At 38.8% G+C, this 26,908-nt stretch overlaps 1 protein-coding gene across 10 annotated transcripts in view; it reads right to left on the reverse strand.

Moving 5' to 3' along the window:
• The window catches only part of SYNE2 (spectrin repeat containing nuclear envelope protein 2), a 185,013-nt gene that overhangs the window by 110,770 nt on the left and 47,335 nt on the right, over window positions 1-26,908 (reverse strand). For 8 of the 10 annotated variants that reach the window (XM_062630735.1, XM_062630734.1, XM_062630731.1 and 5 more), the window contains 21 exons: window positions 26,106-26,224; window positions 25,418-25,541; window positions 24,406-24,563; window positions 23,805-23,952; window positions 21,522-22,120; window positions 20,479-20,658; window positions 19,346-19,496; window positions 16,652-16,810; window positions 15,802-15,963; window positions 13,248-13,349; window positions 11,776-11,976; window positions 10,622-10,787; window positions 9,779-9,891; window positions 8,825-9,027; window positions 8,336-8,455; window positions 7,954-8,242; window positions 7,035-7,204; window positions 4,859-5,171; window positions 3,967-4,131; window positions 2,708-3,064; window positions 1,119-1,283 (listed from right to left, as the gene is read on the reverse strand). In XM_062630735.1, coding sequence (XP_062486719.1) covers window positions 1,119-1,283; window positions 2,708-3,064; window positions 3,967-4,131; window positions 4,859-5,171; window positions 7,035-7,204; window positions 7,954-8,242; window positions 8,336-8,455; window positions 8,825-9,027; window positions 9,779-9,891; window positions 10,622-10,787; window positions 11,776-11,976; window positions 13,248-13,349; window positions 15,802-15,963; window positions 16,652-16,810; window positions 19,346-19,496; window positions 20,479-20,658; window positions 21,522-22,120; window positions 23,805-23,952; window positions 24,406-24,563; window positions 25,418-25,541; window positions 26,106-26,224 — 4,164 coding nt within the window. Of the gene's footprint in view, window positions 1-1,118; window positions 1,284-2,111; window positions 2,247-2,707; window positions 3,065-3,966; window positions 4,132-4,858; window positions 5,172-7,034; window positions 7,205-7,953; window positions 8,243-8,335; window positions 8,456-8,824; window positions 9,028-9,778; window positions 9,892-10,621; window positions 10,788-11,775; window positions 11,977-13,247; window positions 13,350-15,801; window positions 15,964-16,651; window positions 16,811-19,345; window positions 19,497-20,478; window positions 20,659-21,521; window positions 22,121-23,804; window positions 23,953-24,405; window positions 24,564-25,417; window positions 25,542-26,105; window positions 26,225-26,908 lie in introns of all 10 variants that reach the window. The other 2 variants (XM_062630737.1, XM_062630730.1) reach the window with 2 other exon arrangements.

Consider the following 26,908-nt stretch of genomic DNA (forward strand, 5'->3'; position numbering starts at 1 on the left):
GACAAAGTTACAAAGCCCGTAATTATAGGTAGATGAGGAAAACCACAGTTACATCTCTATTGTGGGCAGGGTTATGGCAGATGAAACCATTTAGAAGCAGCAGTGCTATAATTTTGTTATAAATTTGTAGAAAAAGTGCAGATATAATTCCTCTGACCTACGTTGTTCATCTTTCATTATTCTAAGCATGGACTGTGTACCCCTGGATACAGTCTTGAATGCATTTTTTGGAAGGTTTAGCTTCTTCCTGGGGCTCCAGTCTTGTACTGTAGACAGAGAGTCTGTGGTTATGACACCCAGCCAGGCAGGATATTCCCAGGGGCAGCCTGGGGATTTGCTGCATGTACATGCTAAGGTATTTGCTGACTGTAAGTTCTGCCCAAGTTTGTTTATCATATGGAGACAGATAAAATAAATCAGCCAACCACACAAACTAAAGAATGGCAAATCCTTACAGTATGACCATGGGGGAGAGCACAGCATCAGGGACCTGTCCATGCTGCACAGATATCTCAGCTGGTGGCTACAATTTAGATGTGCTGAAAGTAGCCAAGAACAGCCAGAATAAATAAATTTACCCTAATTCTCAGCCAGCTCATGGGTGCATACTGTGCTCCATCTTGTCACAAATACACTGCTTATATGCCTCTTAGGCTTTCTATGTCTAACATGAACTTAGCCTCTTCCCACTTATTATGGTTCCAACTCCTAAACGCTGCTCTAGTCTGTCAAAATTCCCCTTGTACCAGGGTGCACAAAACAGGACACAGCATTTGAAACGCAGCCTCATAAATGCAGAATATGTAAATTAGAAATCTAAATAAATGAGACTCAAGCACAATAACAGAATTCAAGGAAAATGGTAAGATGACCTCACAATACATACAGGTGCCTCAGAATGCAATATCCTCAGGAAGCCACTAATGAAGAAAACAAATCCCTCCATATTGATTTTAAATGTACAGAAAAGGATTCAAAGGGTTAATGCATACTAAGTATACAGCACATCAGACAAAAATAGCTTGATGTAACTTGAGGTTTTCACTATTTATTAGAAGTATCCCCACTACATATACCCTTAGACTCAATCACTGTTGCATAATCTCCTGTCCAGTTACCTCTGCTGGATGGGTCGCCTTTCTTGTGTCATCACCTTCAATACCAACACCATTCTGATGTCTTTCCAGTTCTGCTTCACCACCCTGAACTGCACTGTCCAGAACTTCATCTTGAACCCTACCATGCATTTCCATACTTGGGCTCTCCTTATCGGCATCCCCCTGCTTTGAAAAATACAAAATGTTTACAACTAGTAAAAGCCACAGTCCAAAATCTGAGTTTACAAAGGAATGACACACTCCACAAGCCATCTTCAATTAACTTAATGAATGAAGGAAAAGGCTGAGGTAACCCAAACTCAGAGTCTTTTAGCAACACCTGTTCAGTTCATTTTGCCATATCACGACCTTAATCACAATGAAGAGTTCCAGGAGAAACTGAACTGGAATAAGTGCTCACATGATTTTTAATACTGTCATAGAAGTTTCTATTTAGACACATTTGGCAACTTTTAACTACTGGTCTTGCTCCTTCTCCAGAAATGCCAGTACAGATGGTTTCTACTCTCATAATGTTGATGGTCATCTCTCCCTGCTGCTGTTACCACTCCATGTTCAGGTCAGTGAGGAAGTTCTCTAAATTGTTCCCTCAGCTTTGTGCATGGGAAGTCGTTTACAGTGTGAATGTCTTTCTTTACGTCCCCTAAAGATCAGCAGTTCCAGGTCAGTGACCTCTCATTACATCTCATTTGTCACCACATAGTTGACCAAACTTGTTGAAATTACAGGTATGTTACAGGTTTTGCATCATGGACAAAGCGCATCCAAGCCCTGTGGGCTTACAGAGATCATCACATTGATCTCTCACACACTTCTCATGTGCAAGGCTGAATGGATAATTTGGAGAAGATACTTTATTATTCCTTTCATCGGATAAGTAAATTAAGTCTCTGTAAGACTACAAATTTTAAGGAATTACATATGCATTTCTAGTGGACAGACACACACAGATATATATACACTGACATGTATTGGAACATATTGGTCAAGCACCTGAACAGTCTGCCCCAATTTATCCTTGCTTTGACAGACACCCTGTAAAGGGCTGTCTGACAATACACTGTTTTCCTCCAAAAGTGGATCATTTTGCTTCTCTTTCTCTGGCATACTTCCATTTACATCTTGACCCTAAGAGAAATGATATCAAACAAAACCCACTTGTGTGACTGTAAATATTGTATTTTACCATTAAATCTCTGAATGGCAAAAATTGTTTTCTAGGAAAACAAACAGAACAAATATTGTGCTGCAGTTGTAAACAAGTCTTACTGGTTTAAAAGAAGCTCTCAGAGTTCTTTTGCAGAAGTGTATCTGAAATTTTCTCATCTATATACCTTCTCCCTCTGTGTCCTGATTAAAGATACCTGCTCTAATTAAGTGCAAGACAAAGCTGTACTACACTTTTGAACAGATACTACTGGCTTGTTACAGACTTCGTATAACAAGTTAAGGGAGCTCTTCACCACATCTTTGATTTTTACATACATGTACTTACAGGTTTATTTTCAATGAAATAAAGGATGCATCTGAGAGACAGATGACTTTTTAACCCGTCTTCCACTGTCATAACTGTCAACAAATATACTCACAGCATGCTTTTCCGAAGGCTCCTTTAACTCCAGCGCAGTCAGGCTCTCTTCTGCAGCAACAGGAGTATCAGAAGTGATCTGTATGTCTCTCTTCAACACTGTATCTGCCTTAACTTTCATCTGTATTTCAGTACCAAACTCATCTTTAAACTCAAGGGCTCCACTTGAAACATTTTCTTTCTTTTGCTTGACATTTTCAAGTTTCTCTTCCAGACTTCTGTGTTCACTTTGAAGTGTTTCAATCTCATCCTTACTAAACTTCTGTCCTGATGAAGAGGTGTTTTGTTTAACAGTTTCTGCTAAAACCAAAATCTTCTTTAACATGTCTTCGCCTCTACTAAGAGGTCCTTGTTGTTCCTTTAAACACAAAGAAACATTTTATTGGAAAGTATCCTCACTCAATATATTTAATGTTAAGATCTAAAGTCAATCATTAAAATCGTAAGCATTTGTTGTGAGCAACAAAGCGTGCTGAAAAGCACAGGCAGACCTATTTGCTGCAAAAGGTCAAATACTAAACTAGTAATTTTAGCGAGTCATGTTAATAAGCAGAGAACACCTGAAGCTATAAGCATCAAGACAAGATAAAATAATCACACGGTATGCTGCGAAGTGTATGATGATCTTTCCAAGTTCTGAGCAAATAATCCCCACCTTCTCTTACTCCTTTTTCCTAGTTAGAGGTATAGCAAATACTGGAGAATGGGGAATTGCAGTGATCCGTATCTGAGCTATTGTCTCAGCTTTCAGTAGCTCTCTATGCTCACAGCTACAAGACTTTGTTACCCAACCTGCCACAGTGCAAACGAATGTCTACTCATGTGTGAAGGACACTTCTTAAAAATGTTCACCAACATCTTCCTAAGCTTTCTGCTCTGGCTAATTTAAAGACACCGACTAACACCAAATTTAATCTCTCTCCTAGTTATGCCCAGAGAGAAAACAAAAAAAAAAAACCACAAAAATCAAACAACAACAGCAAAAAACCCCAAACAAAACAACAAAATTGAAGAAGCCTTGCTTGAGCTAGGACAATCCTGTCTTCAGTTCAGCTGACAATAAAAGTCCACTCAGTTCATTAAGACTGTGTTTAGGCCTACAGTTATCTTGATAAAATGAATATAACATATACTTTATATTTTGGAAAGATTTCTTATTTTTGGGGGGTTTGACACATTACCAGTTCTTGTTAATGATGGTCTGTACAAGCCCCTAGGACATTGACCCACTTTCTCCATGATGCGAAACATGGAGCATACCTGTGATTTCAACTGGGCTTGCTCCGCTGATGTTTGCTCTGTTGCTGGACCTTCACAATCAGCAAGCTTCTCAGAGGAAGTTTTCGGCTCAGTGCTCATGTCTGATACCATATCCTGAAACTGCTGGTGCTCTTGAACATGACTTTCTAATGTCTGCACTATGGTCTAGAAACCAAGGAATTTCTAGGATTAGTCTACCATTAGGTCAAACAAATGTAATTTACCCACAGACTATTACAGCTTTCCCAGGACCCCAGCAGCACAAAAAACCGGCCTGCTACAAAATACATAGCTAACCATAGGTGCACAAGAAATACCCGTCCCTCTTCCCAGCACATCATGGCCTCCATGGTGAACAAAATGCTCATTAGTAGCAGAAAGCAGAGGAGTTTGCACTCCATAATAATATACCTCTAAAAGTGATGTCTGCTACTCAAAATAGATTAAAGATTAGATGCAGAATGCCACACAGGGTGCAAAAGTAATTTGCGCTAAACTGGATGGAACCAATAATAAACAAGATGCAGAAAAAGCCATTCATCCTTCCAAAAGAAAAAAAAAATAACCAACTTATTATAGGAACAAATGCTTCATATTACAGCTATCTGAATTTGTTTATACAGGTACAAAATGTTCTTCGTACATACTGTGGTTTCATTTGTTTAAATTTATCCCTCTGCAAAGCACAAGGTGGTGAAAAAAATGATCTTCTGGTGCTCTTTTTCCTACGGGGGGGGGGGGGGAAGGGGAAATTCCCTGCTCTACAGAGGAAATTTCAACCCCCAGTTTTACCTATAAACTTGCCATCTGAATGACACTACAGGCAAACAGTGAGAGCTGCAATCAACAGGCATACCAATAATCCTGAAAGGAAAGAGAGGGAGGTTCCAACCTGTAGCTGGCTAAGGAGATTTTCATGTTGTTGCTTTAATTCCAACCATTCCAACTCTGTGAAGCAAGGATCCCCAGCATGACCCCGTAGGTGATCTTCTTGGCTTTTCAATTCATTAAATAGGGAAGTCAAATCTTCTGCTTTCTGCAGGAGGCTGGAATAGTTTGTCAGCTGAGCTTGCTTCTCTTGTAAACCAGGTTGAAGGGCAAAACCTATCTCCTGTTGCTTTTTCTCCAGATTGGTTAAAGCCAGTCTCAGATCTTCTTTGCTTTGTTCATATTGCTCCCTGTTGAACTGAAGCTGCTCCTGAGGACTAAGAAAAAACACTGTGTTTATTAAAATTTTTTATTAATTTCTTAGAAAATGTCAAACTGAACAAGTCAATAATTAGACTGAACTTAAGCATGCTGAATACTTTTTTTTCAGGTTTTAAATTATTGAAGTTATTGCTACTGAACTGGGCAAGTGACTAACCTGCTTAAACCTTAGTCTTCTAAAGCCTTAGTTTCTAGCATCTGAGACATGACGCTCAGGCTTCGTATTTTTTCACTTTTCATTACAGCAGAAGTTCTGTTTAAAAACTACAGTATGGCTATGAATTCATTTTCTTTAACAACTTCTTATGACAGTCTCCTGAAAGGGAATGTTCTGTAGATGATACACATTGCATTAGTTGAGATGGGAGGTGCAGGAGTGTTTTAGAGATATAGACAACAAAACTAGCATATGGAACATGGGTCATGCTAGCACAATCCAGTGCCTACTTTCCTGACCTTGACATTGGACTGCAGATTGTGTGCTTTATGACCATGCATGCTGGCCTGCTGCAGGTGAACAAGTTGCATTTGCCCACAGGAAATATGCAACTATGATCAGTGAGACAAAAGTGAGATTTCTATGTTCACATTTAGTGATGAAGCTCAGATATTTTCCAGATGGAACTTAAATGCCAACATTTGAAATTTTTATGATCCCACACAATCAAATCCAAATAAATAAAGTCTGGTTATAATTCTGTAAAGTACATGAGGATAAGTGAGGACAAAAGCAAAGCGTAAGTGTTTCATTTTTTGCCCCTTATGATTCGTATTTTTTGGAAAACGAGAAATAAAGTGTTAGCCTCACATGTGTTAAGTACTCTTTGCTTCAAGTTCCCTATTCCAGCTTTGCACTGCTGCCATTACTATGTCACACCTGTTACTCATAGATCTGATCCTGCAAAGTCCTGAACAACTCTTCAGATGTACTCAGCACCCCATCTCCTCCCTCCAACACATTGTGAAGAGGGTGCTCTGCATTTTGCTGTATTGGATCCAATACAGCCAATGCTCTACCTTTCTGAATGCCACTCGTATTGCTTGCACCAAGTGCTCAGTAATAAGGGAAGGCAACTGAATATTCTCAAAAAATACTTGTTTTAGTAATTCATTCCCTGGACGATTTTAAAGAAGCATACAGCAAAGTTTCCAGTGCTTTTACTTAAAGCTGGTTCAAGGAGGTTATGGCAAACAAATATCTTGAAAGTGTCTGTATGTGCAAGTTTATGTTCATGCAACACACCTGAAATCATCTGATATGTTTTAAAGGATCAATCTGGCTCTCAGACACAGTTGCCACAGTGCCAGCAACACCAAAGTGCCTTTACCAGCTGCTAGAGCCAAGAAAGCCTCTCAGAAAGCCAGACTAAAATAGGCTTTAAAAACAATTAAAAAATCCCAACCTCCTGGATTTATCCCAAACTCTCTTCTGAAACAGTACAAATTTGTGGAAAGGTGGATCCCACCCCAATGCCTGGGGCACAGAGCATGGAAGGGCCACCACAGTGGCTAAATCAGTGTACCCTCACTGCACAGCCTAATGAAACAAGGAGCATTGGGTGCATTTGTTTGGGTTGGTTTTGTTTTTTTTCATTTCCTTACAGGAGTGGCTGAGCTACTTCAGTATCAAAAGCAAATCTGAGGCAAGCTGGGCAGACCCCATCAGCTGTCCTGCCACATCCCTAACACATCCTGGCTACATCCCCCACTTGACCTTTCAATCCAACACTGCAGAAAGACAGTGATTTCTGTAGCTATCTCGTTCTGCCCCCAGAGAACACAAATCCAGTGGAACTGGTACAGGAAGAAGAGAACAAAGTCAGTATAGCAGAATTACCTCTTGGCAAATTCCACATTACCTTCTGTATTCTGTGGCTAGCTGACAGGTGCTTTCCCACTTGTGCCGGAGCTCAGAAATAGTCTGCTGAACCACTGGCTTTTTATTTTTTTCATTTCTCATTAAAGTTTCTCCTAGAGCTACCATGTGCTGTATTTTGGCCTCTCCTGCATCTTTGAGAGCTGTGATTTTCTGTATTAAACAAGAAGCAGACACAGTACATCCACAACTATTTTTGGGTACAAAATAGAAGGTACTACCAACGATTTGTTCACACTTTTGTACACTCCTGTTCAAGACAAAAGAATTCTCCTTCCAATATATTACATAATTGATTCATAAATGGACAGATCACCTAGTTTTAGAATGTCTGGGATAATGAAGCTGATATATTAATTGCTCTCTACATTAAAAAACCCCAAACCCAACCCACAGTATTGTGCTGATAAATAAAAAAAAAAAAATGCTTCAAATCTTAGAGAAAGAGATTTGTCACAATACCACCCCTTCCACATGTAAAACCCAGCATCTTTATCCTAACTACTCAGAGACAGGAGATACAGAAGAGGCCTGAGAGACCCACCACCCAGGCAGTGGAGCAGCCCAGCACAATGGCACTTCAGCACACCTGCAAAGCCATGAGAGATGTCCCAGCTATAATACTGACCACCCTCTTCACCTCTGGAACAGGCTATGATGGGAAGCTGCACAACCACCGGGTGCTGCTCCACCCAGACATACAACAGAGAATCTCATCTTATGTGCATAATAAACTACACAAAACCAAATCAATCAACCCATCCAAACACACCCCCAAATAAGTCCCAAAACCACAGGCAATCAGCAGTGACAGTATCTTTTACAGGGTAGTGACTCATAAAACTTTCCCCTGATATTAGCATGAACTATGAAGTGGAAAAGGAATACTTTTTACCCAATACCTTTACTTGATTAATCCTTTCGTCTGATGGCAACTCACTTTCCTGTGAACTCAGCTTATTAATAGCCTCCTTGAGCTTTTTGATCCAGCAAGAAACATCCTGGGCAAGTTCTTCAAAATTCTGTCCTTCCACAGGAAGTCTCTCAGTATTCCCTGCCATTTCACTTACATGTGTTATCAGTGTCTGGTATCTACTAATAAGACCACTGGCTTCTGAAACAGTTTGATATTCTGTTAGCCCAACCTCCCTCAAGGAACTTGCAAGCTGAGCTATGGAGTCAAATGGTTTTCTGAAAAATACAAAAAATTAATAAACATCTATTTGCTGTGACAACAACTTCTTTAGAAGACAGTTCTTCAACAGAGACCAAAGAAAACAATACCTCTGCATTAACAGTGTTCTATACAACTTTTCAAGTTTTGTCTCATCGTTTTTGATCTCTTTCAGTTTTTCTTCCTGAGCAGTGAGCCATCCTTCCAAGACTGTACTGCTTTCTTCAAGGCTAAAGAGAATATAAATACAAACATAGGTCAAAATAAGAGACATTACATGACTAAAACCTGCTGATAGCAGTGTTTTGCTGAAAAAGTAACGTAATGTGCCTCATCATGCAGTTTTAAGCATAAGCTTAATTTTTAGTATCTCCGTTCATGTCACTGAGACTATCCATAAGCACATACTCCCATATAACACCAAGTCTGCTATGAAGTGAAAAAACACACAAACCATACAACAAAACACTCATTATCCTTTATGAAAATCCATCTTTAATAAAAAAGCAGGGTTGTTTGCCATTCACTACGGCTGTTAAATAATGAATCATTTTGCATCCTTTGTGATTAAAATGTCAGAAACTACATGAGTTCCCTACCTACTGAGCTTCTGGAGAGAAGCACCAAGTTCCTTTGCCCGTTTCTGACATCTGGAGATCAATCTTTGTAGTTCTGCTTCTTGATCTCTTACACGGCTGTTAAGGTGGTTAATGCTTGCTTTGGGCAAGTAATGCTTCACTTTATTCAACAAAGTTTTAACCTCTTGGATATCTCTGTCTTTACCTTCTGATGTTAGGAAGTGCTGAATAAGAGAACAAACACAAGATGCATCTGTCAAATTTTCTGTTGTATAATAGATACTTATGTTACAAGAGTTTTTCAATTCCTGTTATCTCCATAATATTTCCAGTCCCTGAAACAGAATATATGTTAATTGACAGTTTGCTGACGATTCCACTTGTAAATGGAAAAGTTGCTGTTTGCAAAATAAGGAGAAAGGGAGGCAGATGACTTCGATTTTCCTCTCTACAGTACAAATACACAGAGAAGAAATAGGCAAGCAGCATTCAAATCTAGCACTGGCATCACTATGTCTTCTGCTGCTGCTTAACTGTGATTGCTGCTCACAGATGTTGTGACTTTCCCTCTTTTCTGTTGATTCTGTCTGACTTAGAGTGAAAATCCGGACACAGAAAAGTGAATGCAATTTTTTCATATTTGAGTCAAATGGGAGTCAGAATTTCATTTTACTCTCCCCTATTTGATTTTCTGCATCTTTGCACACTGAAGTACTTGGTCCATTGACTTTCACTAACTACTGTCCTGTCTCTCACTTGCCCAGCTATGTCTGAACATGAACACTGATACTCCATTTTGAAATAGTTTATTTTCAATCTACTTACTGACATAATGCTTTAAGTTACAAGAAATGTTCTTTCAGTCTCAAATTACAAAAATACTGTAGATGAATTTGCTCCCAAGAACAGTCTGCTGTGTAAAAAGTAAAACGGAGTACAGTCAACTTTAGAAATTTGAACATTTTAATACTTTACCTTTAGCCTCTGCAGTCTGTCTTCCACTATCGGTTTTGTTTCCAACGGGTCAAAGCAGTCCTTCAAAGACAGCTGAGTGCTGCTGAACCAGTCATTAAAATTCTTGCATTGACCTGAAAAAAGCATACATTCCAATTTTCTTCATTAACTGTATTGTGTAAAAGAAAATCCTATTTAACATGAAGATTTCAGACAATATGTAATTACATTTGTCAGTGCTACTGTCAAAGGTTGCTTTGCACACGAGGACTCATGACAAAAAATGCTGTAGCTCATACTTTTTTTTAATTGGCAATAAACATAACTGTTCATTTGTGAGGGACAGTGTCCGTCCCAGGTTTGCCTACTGGCAACTTTTAGCATTTCCACACAAATAAATATCACTCAAAAACTATCTGAAGATGAGACTACCTTTGGGCCTAATTCTACACCTGCACAACCCTGTATCTGTATAAAACTAAAAATTACCTAATAATGTTATTCATTCTCGTAACTAAGTTTAAGTAAAAAATGACTGGAAAAAATGAAAACATTTTGATTTTTGTATTTTTTTCAGGTAATGTTCTGACATATTTTCCTGAATTATGATTTATATTTCCTCTACCTATTTTTTTACATGTGAAAATAAGAAACAAAATACTTTGATTCAGATTGAGTGGTTTTTTTGAATCAAAAGCCATTTTTATCCAAATCTTTATCTTGTTCAGAACCCTGAAGCTGTTTGAGCTATTGAAGCAGTTTCAGACACCAAGCCAAGAATAAATTAATTGTATAACCTTTAAGAGATTATGATGGTCAATACAAACCTATAAACCAATGTAAATGTGAAATATGTTTGCTTACGGTTCAGAACACCAATAAAGTGATCTTGAAACACATGTTTCTTCTTATTAAATAAATCAGTGACACATTTAAGCTGCTTATTTAATTCATCCACATCAGGACAATCTGTCTCTTCTTGGAGTAATGTCACATAGTGTTCTTGCTGCAGAATTTTCTGGTGTATCTCCTGAATATAAAAAAAAAAAAAAAGGACAACTGTTACAAAAAAAATGCTGAAGTGCAAGCAGAAGTTCCCTGTACAGAGCTGCTGTCGTACCAACCGGGGTTTTGCAAAAGGATTTAGTCCTGTCTATGTGCCAAAATAATTTCTGAAAGTACACTGAATTAATAAGGCAATCAAATAGGTAAATACAAGCACTAAACTCTCCTTAAGCAGTATGTATACATCTGTATGCATACATAATCACACATATAGTCACCCTTGCACATTTTGGCATCACACAAAATAGGTTTGTGACGTTCACAGTAATATAGTATGTTCCAGAGAATATAATATTTAGAAACTATAATGCCTTAGCTGCCACAGGTATTATTCTACCCCTAAATGCCTTACTCTGTAGGTCAAGTCCCTGTGGGTTGAAAAACAACTTGGAGGGAGCTGAGAGAATTTAAAAAGCATCTTTCTTCCAGTGCCTGTGATTTCACTGCCCCAAACACTAGCAGTCTGATGCTCAGAATGTGCATAATCCACTCCTCAACAGAAGCCTTAAATCTTGCCAGCCTTCAAGCTCTAATCAAGAAGTAGCTTTATTCACCTCTATCCCTGCTGCAAAGAGTATGAAAAGTTGGCTCAAATTGTCTACTGGGAGCTTCCCTTGCACAAAGAAAACCTCTGTGTGTTACCCAGTCTTAGAAAAGATATAACCTAGTACCGCCCCTACTGCTTCAACCTACAGTCGATAGTACACTGTTGTCATGCCCATCACTAACTCTTTGCGATAGCAGCAAGGATTAACTAACTACATCTGATAACATCTAGTGAAAACAGGCCTTCTTTCATGCTTCTGGCAGCTTAAGAAAATATTCAAGCCAGGCTCTTCACCTGAATTATTCTAGCACTTTACAACATACATAGGAGAAACACTTATGAAGTCTTGCCCAGGAGAGAAATAATGAACAAAATTATAAAAGATGCATAATTTGTGGCACGCTACCTCTAACTTAGTAAAGATCTCTAAGGTGTCAGAAGGAGATAAAGCTTTTAAAAGAGATTCAGTCATTCCAATCTGTGTCTTGGCCAAATCAAGGTCTCCTTTTAGTTCTGCTGTATTCAAGCTGAGTTCGCTGGTCCCCCTCTTCGTTGACAAGAGCTCTTTTATTAGCTCCATTTTTTGCACAACAGATGATCTGATGACCTTAAAATTGAAAATAAAACATAGTTAAGAAACCATAGCAGATTGATGTCCTAGAATATTACTGAACTCCATGACAGACTTAAAAAGCAATAAAATTACCTGAAATCCAGATATTTCAATCACAGCTTGTTTCAGTTTCTTTCTCTCCCACTCCACAAATTGAAAAATAATAGTATTTAAGCCCTGTTCTTCCTAGCATGGCTGATTTCATCTTTATTTGTGATGTCATTTACTGGTGCTGCTTTACTAACAAATTTATTTGTCAGTCTACCCTCAGGTGGATGACGGCCTTACCTGCACTTTGGCTACCATGAAAAAGAGGGTGCCAGCTCTCCCTGTAACACACCTCCCTGCAGTGATCCCACTAGGGGAAATTCCCCATGCTGATCCAAACAACAGGCAAGGAGAGCAGAAAGGCGGGGAGCTCTGGCTCAGACCAGTCACAAGGAACAATAGGTCCTTAACCTTGTCCTTAAGGCTTGTGCAGATTTGCAAGAGACAGCAACTCAAGGGCATCTGGTGCTCTCAAGGAGCAGTGTGCATGGTACAAGGTTGCCGAGTCCTTTCCTAAGCTCCTTAGATCACTTTACCCAGTGAATCTCCTCTGAGTTCACTGCTTGCTGAGGATAAACACAAATAGGCAAACCAGGTCAAGCTCAAGGTGCATCTGACGGACACTGGAATCACGTGTTTAGGGAACTGGTACAGGATAAACGTAGGCTAACGTGGTCTCAAGCAGTGGAGAATAAATTTATTCTTTGCTGTGTGAAGTTAACACAAAAAGATGTAGATTTCCTTATAATATCCCAAAGGAAAACATGACAGGAAAACACCACTCTATGCAAATAGCTACATGCTACCAAGCTACCTTATGCCATATCCAGATAAAGGTACAGTTTAAAACAGTCAGCATGCTGAGTTACTGGAATCACCAAAGGGATGATGAGGCCCACTGTTACTGGCCAACAGCTAAAAGCCAGATATCACTCATATTGGCCTCTTTCAGCAGGTCTGCACAACAGCTGGGTCATGTCTAAGTTCCTAAAAGGCACAGGACTGAAAGAGGCCTTTGTGTTTGAAATGACAGGTTTGGTTCTAACAGCTGTAGGAAGGCAACAAATGAAAAGTCGCTGCTAATAGCCAACAAAATGCTTCCAATTCTCTTTGGCTTGATTTAAGTCAAACCAAGACATGCTTGTGGCAAAGATGATAATAGAAGCACGGCCTTAGTAATAAGTACTGGTGTATTAGCTGTAAAAGTGTCTTCATACCTGTAGCTCCAGGGGAGGTTCATTACTATTTAGAAGTTCTTCTATCTCAGCCACTGTGTTATCAAATTTCTGCAGTTTCTCCTCTTGGGCTTGTAAGCATGCCTAAAGGTGGAAAAACACATTGGTAACTGTGTTTCCCCCAGATTAAACTTCCATCTTTCTCTTAGAAAATTACATGGCTCATATTGTGATTCTGCAATGCGGCATATAGAGCTTCCACAGCTAATCCATATCCTGATTTTCATTTTAATAATTCAGACTTCTTTTTGTGTCAGAGTCAGAAACACTGTTTTGCAGGCAAAGCAGTTGTTAATGCAAATCTACCATAAAGTTAACAATAGTTATTATTTTATTGTATGATTACATTTATATAATTATTATAATATATAACTATATTATTATGAATATTTATTCTATAATATTCTATATTATTATTATATATTATTTTTATTGTAGAATAACTTATTCTATATTAAGCAAAATATATTTGCAAGAAAATAATCTTTAATTTTGTATTTATTTTTTGCTGCTACTAATAAAAAGGGATATTCTTAGACGTTTCAGCCTAGAACTGGCATCCTGATGATACACTTTGGTAGGGACTCGATAAAATACAAGTCATGCTCTAAGCACTTTTTTAATGTAGATCCTTTGTATATGAAAAGACCTCTACCTTTGAATGGACTTTGGAACAAGCCAGTAATGTGGAAGTAAAATACCAGGTTCAACTTATGAAACAGGATAGTCACATTGTCTCATATTCCCAAACTGGTACTCCAAACTCCCTCAGGACAAAGTACTCTTTCTACAGTCTCTATACAAGCAATCATCAAAACCAGCTCATGTGCTGCAGCCCTTAAAAGAGTTCCCATTTGTGTTTGCAGACTTGCTACAGTGGAAAGCAGGACTTCTCTCACATTATTTATACTGAAATTATTTTTAAGTATACAGGCAAATAATTCATTACTCTTTTCTTTGGTGGCAGGCTTCTTGAAAGCAGGAGCACCAGTGTTCTGTTGAGTGGTCAAAAAGGACCCTGGGTTGTTTTGTTTTTTTTGTAATTAACATTAATGTAGAGATGCTTCAGGATCAACAACAAAAGAAATAATAGTAAATGGATACATGAACCTGAGGTGCTCTGAAGTATTTAAAAAAAAATAGCAACACATAGAGTTCAGTTTTCTCTCCTCTATTCTGCTTTTATAGTAGCTCATAGGAAACATGGTTTCTCTCTCCCTTGCCCTTTTCTCCCCTCTGAGAGCCATCCTCTCGCAAGGAGCAGCAGAGGAACCTTATTGCAGCCACTTCCAGCACAGCCCTTCCTAAGCACCAACAGAGGCGTGCCAGGGGCATGGTCACATCATGCTGGGCTTGAGCAGTTTCCAGGTAACAAAATGGCTCTTAAAATGCAGTTGCCAGCTGGTGCATTTTTACTGGAGCCATCAGGGACCTGAACCACCCCAGGTAAATTCCAACCATACAATGGTAAAGGCAGTAACAATGTGACAAAATATCAACCTCTGCACAGTGTTTATATTACTGGCTCATTGAGAAAATCTATATAAAAAGAAGACCTTGGCTTTTTACTGCTCTGCAAATTAAAACAAATGAGCTGTGCTCTGTGCTAAGGGTAGCAGAAATGCTGCAAATAAGTGTAATTAAAACCAGAGCATTTGTAGTGTGTAAACACTGAGAAAAAAAATCATGCATATTTTCAGACAAGCATATATGAGATATATTTATGTCTCAACCCTATGCAAGCAGGAAATATTTTTGTTTAGTAGATACTGGCATATAGCTAGTATATACCAACAAAGTGGCATAGCTGGTCAGTTATGGATCTAAAGCCAGAAATCTAAATATTTACCCCTGTACGTGAGGATGGCACAGAGCTTGTGTGTGTGTTTTTACATCCAACTGCACCATGATACCAAGAGTTAAAGATACAGTCTGTGCAACAGGGGCATGGGCAGCTCAGGCTCTGCTGATGCAGCCTCTGGAGACCTTTAGCAGCCAGCCACTACTAAGGCCACACTATGTTTGCTGGAGAGCACACCGGAATGAAGATTGCAGGAACAAATAAGCCACCTCTGCAACCTCTTCCTGAACTGTGCATTGTCCAGTCATTTCTGAGGCTCCAGCATCTTCACTGATAGGCAATTTCTAACTAGAAAACTAGTAACTACCCTATACACAATCTCTTTCTTCTCTAGGCACAAGGAAACGTGCACCATTGTACTCTAGACTACAAGCTTCCCAAGCCTTCTTTGCTGTTTGTACAGCACAAAGGAATGAGAGGGTTTCTGTAGTCTAAAGCAGCATTTGCCATGTTGCATTAATTTCCAACAATTTAGTATACATATACTCCATTTATTAGTTTCCAAGACTTGCACCCCAATATATTGTACAGTATCTTGAGTGAAACTATGCATATACAATTGCAAATGTTACAACTTCCTCGCTTTTGCAGTGCTGATATTTCTGTGATGTGCATGTTTACAGTCCAAAGTCCATATCACTCCAGTTAAGAATAAAAAATTTCCATTCAACTTACCTTCAACTGTGTAAGGTTCTCTTCAGTCAGACAATGGCCTTCTGCATTCTTAAGTTCTGCATGTGCCCAAGCGTCGATTGTGCCAGATAAACTAAGAAGTTTGTCCCACAAAGCCTGAGCTCTTCCCAAATTATCACAGTAGTTTTCAGTCTTTTCACTGATCTACCATGAGATTTATTTACAGAAAACACACACGGATTTCAAAATGAGAGTTATATTCTAAAAGCAAAATCAGCATAATAAAATCAGAGCAAAATGAAACCACCCACAAAAACAAGTGCAGCAAGGGAAAAAAAATAAATCTCATGCCTTCACAGTGAACTGGTCATGGAGAAGATATTTAAATCCCTGCCACACATGTCACCAAACATACCAATCACAACAGCAGCTTGCCAGTTTTAGGGCAGGTTTAGGAAGGAGCCTTGCTCATGAATGTTTATCTACTCTCAGTAAATACTATCTAATCTCAGTATTGATGCACTGCTTAGATCGACAGTGGCAAACATTTCTCACCAAAAGCACCAGCACTGTAATTCTCCAGATAGTCTCCAAAGTCTAAATCCACAGAAGTTGTTATGGAAGCTTACAGATTCATGCAGAAAGCTCAAATATTGCCTTTCTGCCTTTTCCAGATTTATTTACCGCCAAGGAGTACCCATGATATAAACTACCTGAGGGATGAGAAACGTTATGCCAATAGCCGCTCGACAAGCTCTGCTCTGGTAAACACTTGGATTTATCTCTTAAGAATCTCTGCACTTAATTTATTGCAAATATTACACACATGTCAGAATCAATTACTATAATGCATAAGAGATAAGACCACCCTGATAATTTACTTTTTACATACATCCAGCCATCTGTCCACAATAACGTTAGCCTCATTCTCAAACGGAGACTCCTCAAAGCTTCTCATTTTATTGAGCTGGAATTGAAGATTTTTGCAGATCTGATTTATTTTGTCTACATCTTCAGCATGATCATTAAATTCCTCTTTTGCCTCTTCAATCTGTGAAAAATGTCAAATGGATACTTATGAATATGCTTACTTATGACTGTTTATTCAGCAAAATATTTTTAAATGATGCACTGCTCTTTTCAGTTTAGAGAAACAACAGCTTTACAAAAAATAACCTATTTTTTATATCAGGAATTTCATATATGACGAGACTAAGAATGTATCCTGCATTGTTATATCCCTGTCATGCTGATAGGAACATTTCTTTGTTAGAAAACTGTATTATTCTGTTATTGGTTACAAAGCAGCTGAGTGGGAACTGTGGATAATGTATTTCTGACTAAGAGAGCCAAAACTATGGTTTGCTTTAAAATTTGCAATTGAAAGATCCAAGGGGACTGTACATCTATACACAGAACCTCAATTACAGAAATACACAATGCACAATATAAAAATTGTCTGAGATACTATTACAACTAATAAAAAAATATAACCTGGCATTCTGATCCGTAGGTTTTTAACTGCTTTTTTAAAAAAGCTTAAATCCTACTTAAATATAGCACTGTCAAATATGCCATTGCCAGAAACTGGTATGTCCCTTTTTCCTACTTTCTATTTAAACACTAGACTGCTTCTTTGTGCTTAATTGTAACGTCAGTGTTTACAAACAACATGGAAGCTCGATGGAAAAGAAACACTGACCTCTAGTGTTAGACAACTTGATATTAAAAGCTCTCAAGTCACGGAGACAAGCCTGTTACAGCCACTGTGATAAGCGGAGCAGCACTCACAGATCAGAACAAAGTAGAGGAGCTTCTCTGCTACTATTTATATAATTATAAATAAAAAAATTACCAGGCCTCAAGGACATGCCTGTACTGTGCCACAGCTATTGCAGACCACAGTTCTGAGAGTGGCAATTGCAAAACTGAGGGCGAGGATGAAGAGCTGCAACCAGAGAGAGGGGTCTTCATACAAGCAGGGACCAGGGTATGCAGGCAATATCCCCTGCAGCAGGAGCCTGAGTGATATGGCATGCCAGAAGTCTCACTGGTGAAATGATGTGATATGCCTGAGTGATACGAGATGCCAGAGTCTCATTCTGTCTCACCTAAACAACGTGGCACACAGAGACACCGTACCAAAGCCTGGAGGAAGAAACCTTACATTCCTTCTTGAATTTAACCATCCCAGGCACTGCCTGAGAGCAAGTGTTCATATGGGTGATGCTTCATGAGAAAGCCTAAAAATCAGATCTGAACAGCCCACTATATAACCCATCCAGGAAACATGAAACCTGTACCGTAAAATGGTCACAATGGACATGCTGCTGTTCAGTAATCCCATTAGCCAAGGACAATTATGTCCAATGATTGTATTCACTTAGCTAAGAATGTAGCTAGCTATCCAATTTTTGCCTGAAAAGGTGGTAAACTAAATTGAGGGGGTGTCCAGCAATACCTGCTCATTCAGTCTCCTCAGCTAATGTAAAAGCTACTGCAAATGTTTGAACTGCTATCACAGACAGCATGCAGCAAATGCTAATGACAGAGGCCAAGGCTATTATACAGAAGGTCTGTCTTCCAAGTAGGTTTGTGACATAAGACAAGTGAGAGGAGAAATACTGAACTATGTTGTTATGACTTCTAACCACAACAAATTTTGGTCAGCAAAGTCAGTGTGATGGCAGAGAATCATGCTGCAAATGTAAGCAGCTCAAGGAAACACTGTAAAATCACTCAAAACCATTTTGGCCTCCTAATCCACATCCTAAGGTAGCAGCACGCCAGCCAAGCTCCACGCTGTCCCTGGTGGCAATGACATATAGTGAGGTACACAAGCTCCAGCCTGGGAAGCAGGATAGATCTGTCATGACACAGTCTCTGAGCAGATGTGCCATGCTGACATAACCTTACTGCTACTGTTCCTGATCCAGCTTGCTTGAAGATTTCTGCACAGCACTGGACAGTGCAGACAAACCCCACAGCCCGGCCTGGGACCCAGCAACATGAGCAAGGACATAATACAGGTCTAAATTCTTGGTTATAAGCTACAGTGATGGCAGAGAAAAAAGCAGCCACAAGGAGCTGCATTACCTATTATTTTAGCTTTGGTGGTACATCATTTTAAAGCATCTTCTTAGCAACAAATTAATTCACTAATTTTGTATAGTTACAAACTGCCCACTATAAGCTGTTTAACTTGGTAGAAAATAAATATTCTAAAGGGTATGGGTGAAAATGGCTGATTCCAACATGTAGTTTTGGTAGAACAGGATTTTGTCTTATTTTCACACTAGATCGTAGTTTTCCCTTGTTGAGTTTTGTGTTTGTTTTGGGTTTGGCTGGTTGGTTGGTGGGTTTTTAATCCTTCCGAATCTATGAAGCAAGACATAGACTCACTATGCAGAACTAGACATCAACTTAAAACAAAACCAGGGTATGGGCTCTAAATCTATTTTGGAAGCTGAAGTGGAAGCAAGGTCTTAACATACTCCTTGAAGGCTGAGTGTACAAGGGCAAACTTACATATAAATGCTCCCAGGAAAGGCTTTTGTTTCCTTTTCAGTAAGTTCTTGTAACTCACCTTTGTTATTAGTCTGTTCAAATTCTCCTTCCCCATGTAAGAAGTTTGCTGGGAAAGCACAATCTCCTGTTTCTGGATGATGCTGGTCAGACTAGTTTTGCAGCTTTGATATTGCTTCAGGAGCTCCAGAGCCCTTGCACACTGCTCCTGGCTATTAAAAATAAAAGAGATGCATTATTTAAGGCCCAAGCATAAAACAGCAGCCTCAACCTCTTGTCAGTTTCCTTCTTCTATATTCAAACATGTGGGGATTTTATATTACTATATCTGGAAGAGAGAAAAGGAAGATAAATTGTACCAGTCATAAACCCCACGATACTATGGGATACCTGGTGTGGTATTTGGACAGGTTTTGCAATCAAAAATTCCCTTCACCATTGGATGCTTCTGATTTACATTTAATTGTGATCTGAATTGAGCAGTTCTGTCTGTATGATACTCTCCACATGAAAGGCATGCTCAGTCACCAGTAAACTGGAATACAACATGCAGCTTGGGTGCTGGGCAGTGGGAAATGCCACCTCAGCCCAGCCTTCAGTGGGATATGGAAACAGATTATTCCTACTGACACCTGTGCAAACCATGAGGATTAGCAGAACTGTGCCAGTCCATACAAAGATTCCAGGCACCTTTAAAAACTGTAAGAGAAGGACAGATGCCCTGGGTGATCAATCATAGCCTTTCCCAGTCCTCACTCTCACAGACTTATCAAACCAAGCTCCTTTAGTCTTTTCCTGAATAAGAGACTGTTTTTCCAGCTCTCTTCTTTCGTTTGACTTTTCTTTTTGAATGTGCTGGCATGAAATTCACAGCAAATACAGAAAGCACATCATTCCCTGCAGCAGCCAGGTTTTTATTTTGGGTACCAACTAAGTCCAACATACCACTACATACCTGCTAAATGATGAGACTGTGATGTCTTTAAAATATGTAACATTCAGGAGCACTGGATGCAAACTTCCATGTACAATTCTTTGCTTTATGACAGTTATAGCATCTTAACAGTAACATTTGCTACTGTACCAGTATTTCATTTACTTTAAAGTATGGTCTAAGGCTTTTTTGCTGTTTCGTTTTACAAGCAAACTTCTTACTTGTACAATTCTACTTTAAGATGTAGCCTTTCTCCTTACCATTCAGCAAGCAAGAATTTTGTATCCTCCCATAATCTCTCTGTAACTCTGCACAGTTCATTTGCTTCCTCTGCTTTTTCCTCTTTGATCTGTAGGAGCTTATTAGCAATTTCTTGCATAGGTTTCATTTCAACAGCAGCACAATCCAATTCTTCTTCCAATTCTGTTAATGATTTTACCCTTCATTAGGAAAAAAATGAAATACAGCTTTATATTAAAGTAAGTCTCTGATTTTTCCCCAGTGTAATTATAGAAATTTCCTAAGAAATTCATCTCGAGCTGCACATACTATATTGAATGACATCACAGAAAGTCTAAATTTATCTTCAGTTTTTGAAGTAATTTGACACGGTCCTTCAGATGAGTTATGCTGACCTAAGCCCTTCGACAAAGTAATCAGAAATCCTGGAGACCAATAGGGTCTGTATGAACGTAGTGAATTCTTTTGTATTAAAATGTAAGCACATTCTGGCTATCTTAAAATATGGTCTAAGAAAGGAAGCTATACCATAGTGTGGGATTTCATAACTTAAAAATGGTCACATCTTATCATCCCCTCTCCCCTCACTTTTTTCCTTCCTATAAACAGTACTAAGTTGTTTATTCATCCTTTGCAAGGCTGCACAAAGCTCCTCTGACAGCCAATAACATAATCTGAGACACACAGATCATGTTATTGCTTTCTCAGGTTGTGGTAAAGTAACAGAAGGTGAAGTTTCAGACCACGTGCATTAGTGCTCAGCAAGAAGACCCATTTCCCTGTTTGACAGTTTTCTCACTCAAAATTAAGATCATAATCAACCTCCTCCTATTTTTTCTTCATTAACACTGCTTCAAACAAACACATAAATAGGAGTTTGAAAGAAAACACGGAGAAGGCTTCCTTATTTAGGCTGTAGCAAAAGAAATAAAATGTTAAGTTTACTGTTTCTTCCAAAGCTCCACAGATGCTTCACCACACATTCAGATTTCAGTGAAAGTGCCACAGGCTCTCTGAGTTCACTGAAATTATGAAAGTGAAAGAGCTTTAAAAACAAATTCACCTTTGTTGAATAGCTGGAACTGTTGGATCCTTCAAGCCTATTTTATTAATTCTGTCACGTAGATCCTGAATGCTTTTAAGGAGTTCACTGTTTTTTGCAGAAAAAGTCTTGTATAAGTCTTTTTCGTCTGTAAGCATCTGCTCCCTTGAGGGATCATAAGTCACATTTAGCTCTTCAGATAAAGTCACAACAAGGTTTTCACAGCAAGTCTTTCTCCCACATTCAGAATCTTCCAAAGAGATATCAACTGTTTTCAAGCGTTCATCCAAACATTTGGCCTCTTCTGCCATACGAGAAACTTCTTGTGCAGCCTCTCTCAATGCTTTTCCATGCATTTCAGGCTCACCTGGGAGATCTGTGAGGCATTTTATGGAACACTGAATCTTCCTCAATGAGGCCATGAAAATTTCCAGATCTTTAAGGACTGTCTCACGGATCTGCATTTTATGGCTCATTTCTTCAAACTGATTTTGATAGTAAATCATAATTTTACTTGCAGCTTGCAGATCTATTGGATTAAATTCATCTCTTGCTGAACTATCAAGGTGTTCCAATTGTTTGCACACTTCAATCTGATTTAATATGGATCTCTGCAGTTCCTAAAATTGAGAGAATGACCAACAGTGTTAGCAAGTGAAGGAAAACCTGTATCCTGCATTAAAGCTGAACTTATGACTGAAAAATAAATTATACTAGCAATAAAATAAGCACTAAACTTACGTTATTAGGGTGGTTATTATTGTATTTATTTATATTAATTTTATTAAGGGCAGTGAAGAAAGAAAACCCCTTTTTCCCTAATCTACACTCCAGTGGAATGAAGGAAGAAACAGCTAAATCGCTACCCACAGGGAATTTGGTCAGTATGACAGAAACCCCAAGCCTCTTTCCAGCAATCAGTCAAAAAGGAGAGAAAGATGATGAAAGTCCTGGGACTGAAACCAGCAGGCTCTTGCAGTGGGAGATCACTCAGAGCACAGGCAGGCACATAGATGTTACTCTGCTGACTTTTAATTTCTTTGTGCTATACTTTTTGAGGAGACTTACATGCATTTAAAAATCTCTTAGTGAAGTCTGCGTTCTACCTGGTTACAGCCCTCAGGCAAACAGCAGTGTGTCAGTGTTACGAAACTCCAAAAGTGCTAAGACCTGGGAAAGAAATCTGGGTCCTTCCAGCCAAAAAGAGTTACCTCAGACAGAGAGTGCACATACTCGCTGCCCTACAGCTTGAGACACCTAAACCATGCTTTGCTTGAGAGCCAAGGACAGACAAATGCAAACTTGCAGTTCTGGACAGCTGGAGCACCTCACATATGAAGTAAGGCTGAGAAACTGGGAAGAGACAGCTGGAAAAACAGTCTCCTATGCAGAAAAAGACTAAAGGAGTTCGGTTTGATAAGTCTATGAAAGTGAGGACTGAAAAAAAAGACAGGGGCTGTTCAGCGTGGAAAAGACAGCTGTGTGAAGACCTCATAGCAGCCTTCCAGTATCTGACAGGGCCTTTAGGGATGCCAGAGAGGATTCTTCATCAGGGACTGTAGCAATAGGACAAGGGATAATAGGTTTAAACTTAAACAGGGGAAGTTTAGATTAGATATAAGGAAGAAGTTTTTTACTGCGAGGGAGGTGAGGCAATGGCACAGGTTGCCTAACGAAGTTGTGAATGCTCCATCCCTGGAGGTGCTCAAGGCCAAGTTGGACAGAGCCTTGGGCAGCACGGTCTAGAGTGAGGCGTCCCTGCCCATGGCAGGGGCATTGGCACTAGATGATCTTAAGGTCCTTTCCAACCCTAACCATTCTATGATTCTATGAATATTCACCCTGTCTAATAGACAGAGCAGAGCCTAAGCATAAGATATTGATAGCAGGTGAACAAGTTACTGCATACATGAAGCTTCCAAAAGCATCCTGAGGTTTGCTCAGACACCTCAGCAGATATGACACAGGTAGATTAGCTTGGCTCACAGATTAACACCACATTATGTAAATAACTCAAATAAGTGATACAAAAGCCAGGAGGGAAGACAAAATCTGGATCAAAGGAAAGTAAGCTAAGATGAAATGTTCACGACCATGGTTTTTATAGTAGAACCTACCGAGGGTCTCTGTCTGGCTCTACAGGAACAATGACATTTAAAGCAAAGGAAGTAAAATGTTGTTACTGTCTTTAGAAGATCTGGGAAGTGGTCCAAACTCCCGAATGAAAATCCCATGAAGTTCCCCAGTTACTAGATGTATTAAAAAATATTCTGGCTAAGGTGTGGTCTCTGCATTTTCCCTTACCTTTAGTTCCCTATAAGCAAGATCACTATTCATCAGATTAAACTGCTGGATGTCCTTCTTTTTCAGCCGCTGATCTAATTCATATAGAAGAATGGATTCATTTTCTATTGGCAAAACAATTTCCAATGCAGTCCTTAATGAGTTTGTTCTACAAGAAAGGTAACAAAACATGAACTGTGAAAACAAGCAAGAAAAGACACACAATATTTTACAGCACAAAAAGCCACAAAGATAATGTAATTGACTAACAGATCTGATCCTAGTCCTCCTGAGGTCAAAGGAGTTTTTCTATTGATTTATAAGAAAAGCAGTGTGAATCCCAGTGAATTTAGCCAAAAGGTTGAAGGAACTAACAGCAAACGGGAATACTGCACAGTCATGTTACGAAGATCTGGCGCTGTGCTTACTGGAGAGATTCATCCTGTCTGCAGTGTGTGTATGAAGCAAGGATAATTAAGAAAAGCTTACTCATATTAATTACTTTTTTTAAAGGTTAAAAATGTGCAGGTATTTTCTGTACCACACACTATTCCCTTAAAAATACACAAATTAGTTACAATGAACTGTTCCTTAGCTAATATTATGAAATGTTATTCTATACCTGGTACTTATAATATCTTGAAGCTCTTTCCATTCTCCTTTCAGTTTGCCTCTTCTCTCAGAGATAGCAGCCTGCTGTGCTTCAACCACAAGATTTTCTAAGGTAGATGAGATGTTTTCCAATTGTGTCCAACCAGAACCCATTTCACACTCTATCACCTGAAAGATATGCAGCACTACCTGCATTAATATCATAATGTATTTCTCAATGGATTGGGCAGTTCATAAAATTACAGTCACAAGAGTCTACAGAAAAAGTGAAATTATCACCCAAAAGTAAGAGTTATCTATTGCTTTCTTCTTCATTAATTATTTTTAGCTACATGCAAATCCCTCACAACTTTTTATGGTGAAAATTCCCAGGTCAGACATATACCTTGTCTACATTTTAGAGAAGGTTCAATAAATATGGCTCAACCATTTTTACTACAAGACTGAATGGAAGATACCTCAACTTAGCTCTTCTTGAAAGAACAAAAAACAAACGTAGAACTGAACGAAGTTCTGAGATGCTAGATGAACTTTGTATTCTTTTCAAACAAAGATTTGAAAAATTGCAGTAATAAATTTCTCAACATCAATTATGGGCCTTTTATCATCCCCTTAAGGTTCTCACAAACATAATCAAGTTATAAGCTCTGGAACAGTTCCATTCTGCACATAAACCACTGCCATTTGATGGTTCAGTGATGACTCCTCCAGCCCTGACAATGGTCCATCACTTACCACTCCTGCTGAAAAAAAAGCTGCTTTCTGTAGTTATTTTTTGCATTAGACCTACTTCGGCCTGCAGATCACAAACTGAGACACACTAATTTCTTCTTCCAGCAGCACTCATAAAACTCTAGTGCTAAGTAGGAATGCAGTTCTCCCGAATGCTAAACCTTTGATTTCCCCTCTACTTCTAATAAACCTGGTTGTAAGGATGCCCCTTTTTCCTCAATACACATAAGGGAAAGGTGAGAAAATAACAATTTAGGCACCAAGTATATTTGTGAAAGACAAATACTTACCTGTAGTTCCATCAGCTTATTCTGAAGGCATGAAGTGCCTCTTATTTCATCAGTAAAGCCAGATGCTACTTTATCTCTGCTGATGTGTAGAAGTTCCTCCATGTTCCCTATCTGTGTATTATAGCTAAAGAAAGAAGCAGTCACTTGCAGAAACACTATTACTTGTAATTTAATGGAACATAGCAGGGTATGGGACTTGCTGACCAATAGATTACCATATAAAATAAGCACGGTCTATTGCAAATGCATATTTTTACCTAAATCCGAAATGAATGGGCATAGATGAGAAGCATATAAAACAGCTGATAAATTGCTCATCTGGCTAATTTTCAAGTATGAATGCCTGCCTGCACACTCTACATTAAGTTTTATGAATGCAAAAATTACAGTTCTTTAAAATTTTGCAATATTTTAAGTTATTAGTAAGGCAGGTACAAATTTTTCTGGCCCAAGAAAAGAGCGGAAGAAGTTTTATAACTTTAAGTGTTCTTGCTAGAAAATCCTAATGGTTGAAGCGTGTAGCTACTGTAGTGCTTTCTTATCAATTACAGAGCAACAGTCAGTAAAGTATTCAACAGAGTTCTGAATAGCAAAAGTGTACCCTATGTTTATTACATTCTGTTGATTTATGAATGTCTAGCATAGTATCATCTTTTAATATACATGCATTTTATCCTTTAAAAAATACCTCTCTAATAAAGCTGATACGGATAAATCACTGTCCTCCTCAAATTTCTTTACACAGCTTTCTCCATTATGATGTTTCACATCTGGTTCCAAAACTGTATCTGCAACAGGTCTTGAGGGCTACGTAAAAATAAAAAGGTGACAGTGACCTCTGCATCATGTGTCAATAGTGAAGACCAACAAACATAGAAGACCAATTGCTCAAGTGTTCCACAGGAGATGGGAGATACCATTCATGAATACAAATTGTTTTTAAACTCTATCATGAACCAAAAGAGCAAATTTTTGAACACTTGCAGCCAGGTCATTCATTCCTTCCACAGATAGTGGGTCCTTGGCATGCACAATCCCCTGTGAAAGTTTTTGCTGCAGTTCCATGGACATACATGGGCAAACCACAACTGTCTTCTGCAGCTTTTGTCAGGCTGCTTATATCAAATGCTTTTGCGTATCTCCTGCCTGTATTCCAGCATGCTTTCTACTACTCAATTTGAAGCCAACTGATGTTATACAATTCATACTTTTGATTACCCAGAACAGATTTCAACATTGTATTAGGGACAGTATTAGCAGCCTTACAAGAGATGTTCCTTCTCAATAGCCAATTCCTACATATCTTCAAACTTCATGTAAATGCAGCGGGTCCCTTCCTATAAATCACCATTCAGAAGGCTGTCTGATGAGCTGTCTTCAGCCTTACTTGCATTAATGTTTACCCTAAATGAGACATCTTCTGTGGCATACAAATGGCGAAGTGCAGCATATTCTCTCCTTGAAGTTATTTCTAAGAAAATACATGTGTTC

Source organism: Pezoporus occidentalis, unplaced genomic scaffold (genome assembly GCF_034315485.1).
Source record: "Pezoporus occidentalis ecotype Australia unplaced genomic scaffold, CSIRO_AGI_Poc_V1 ctg36, whole genome shotgun sequence".
NCBI lineage: Eukaryota > Metazoa > Chordata > Aves > Psittaciformes > Psittacidae > Pezoporus > Pezoporus occidentalis.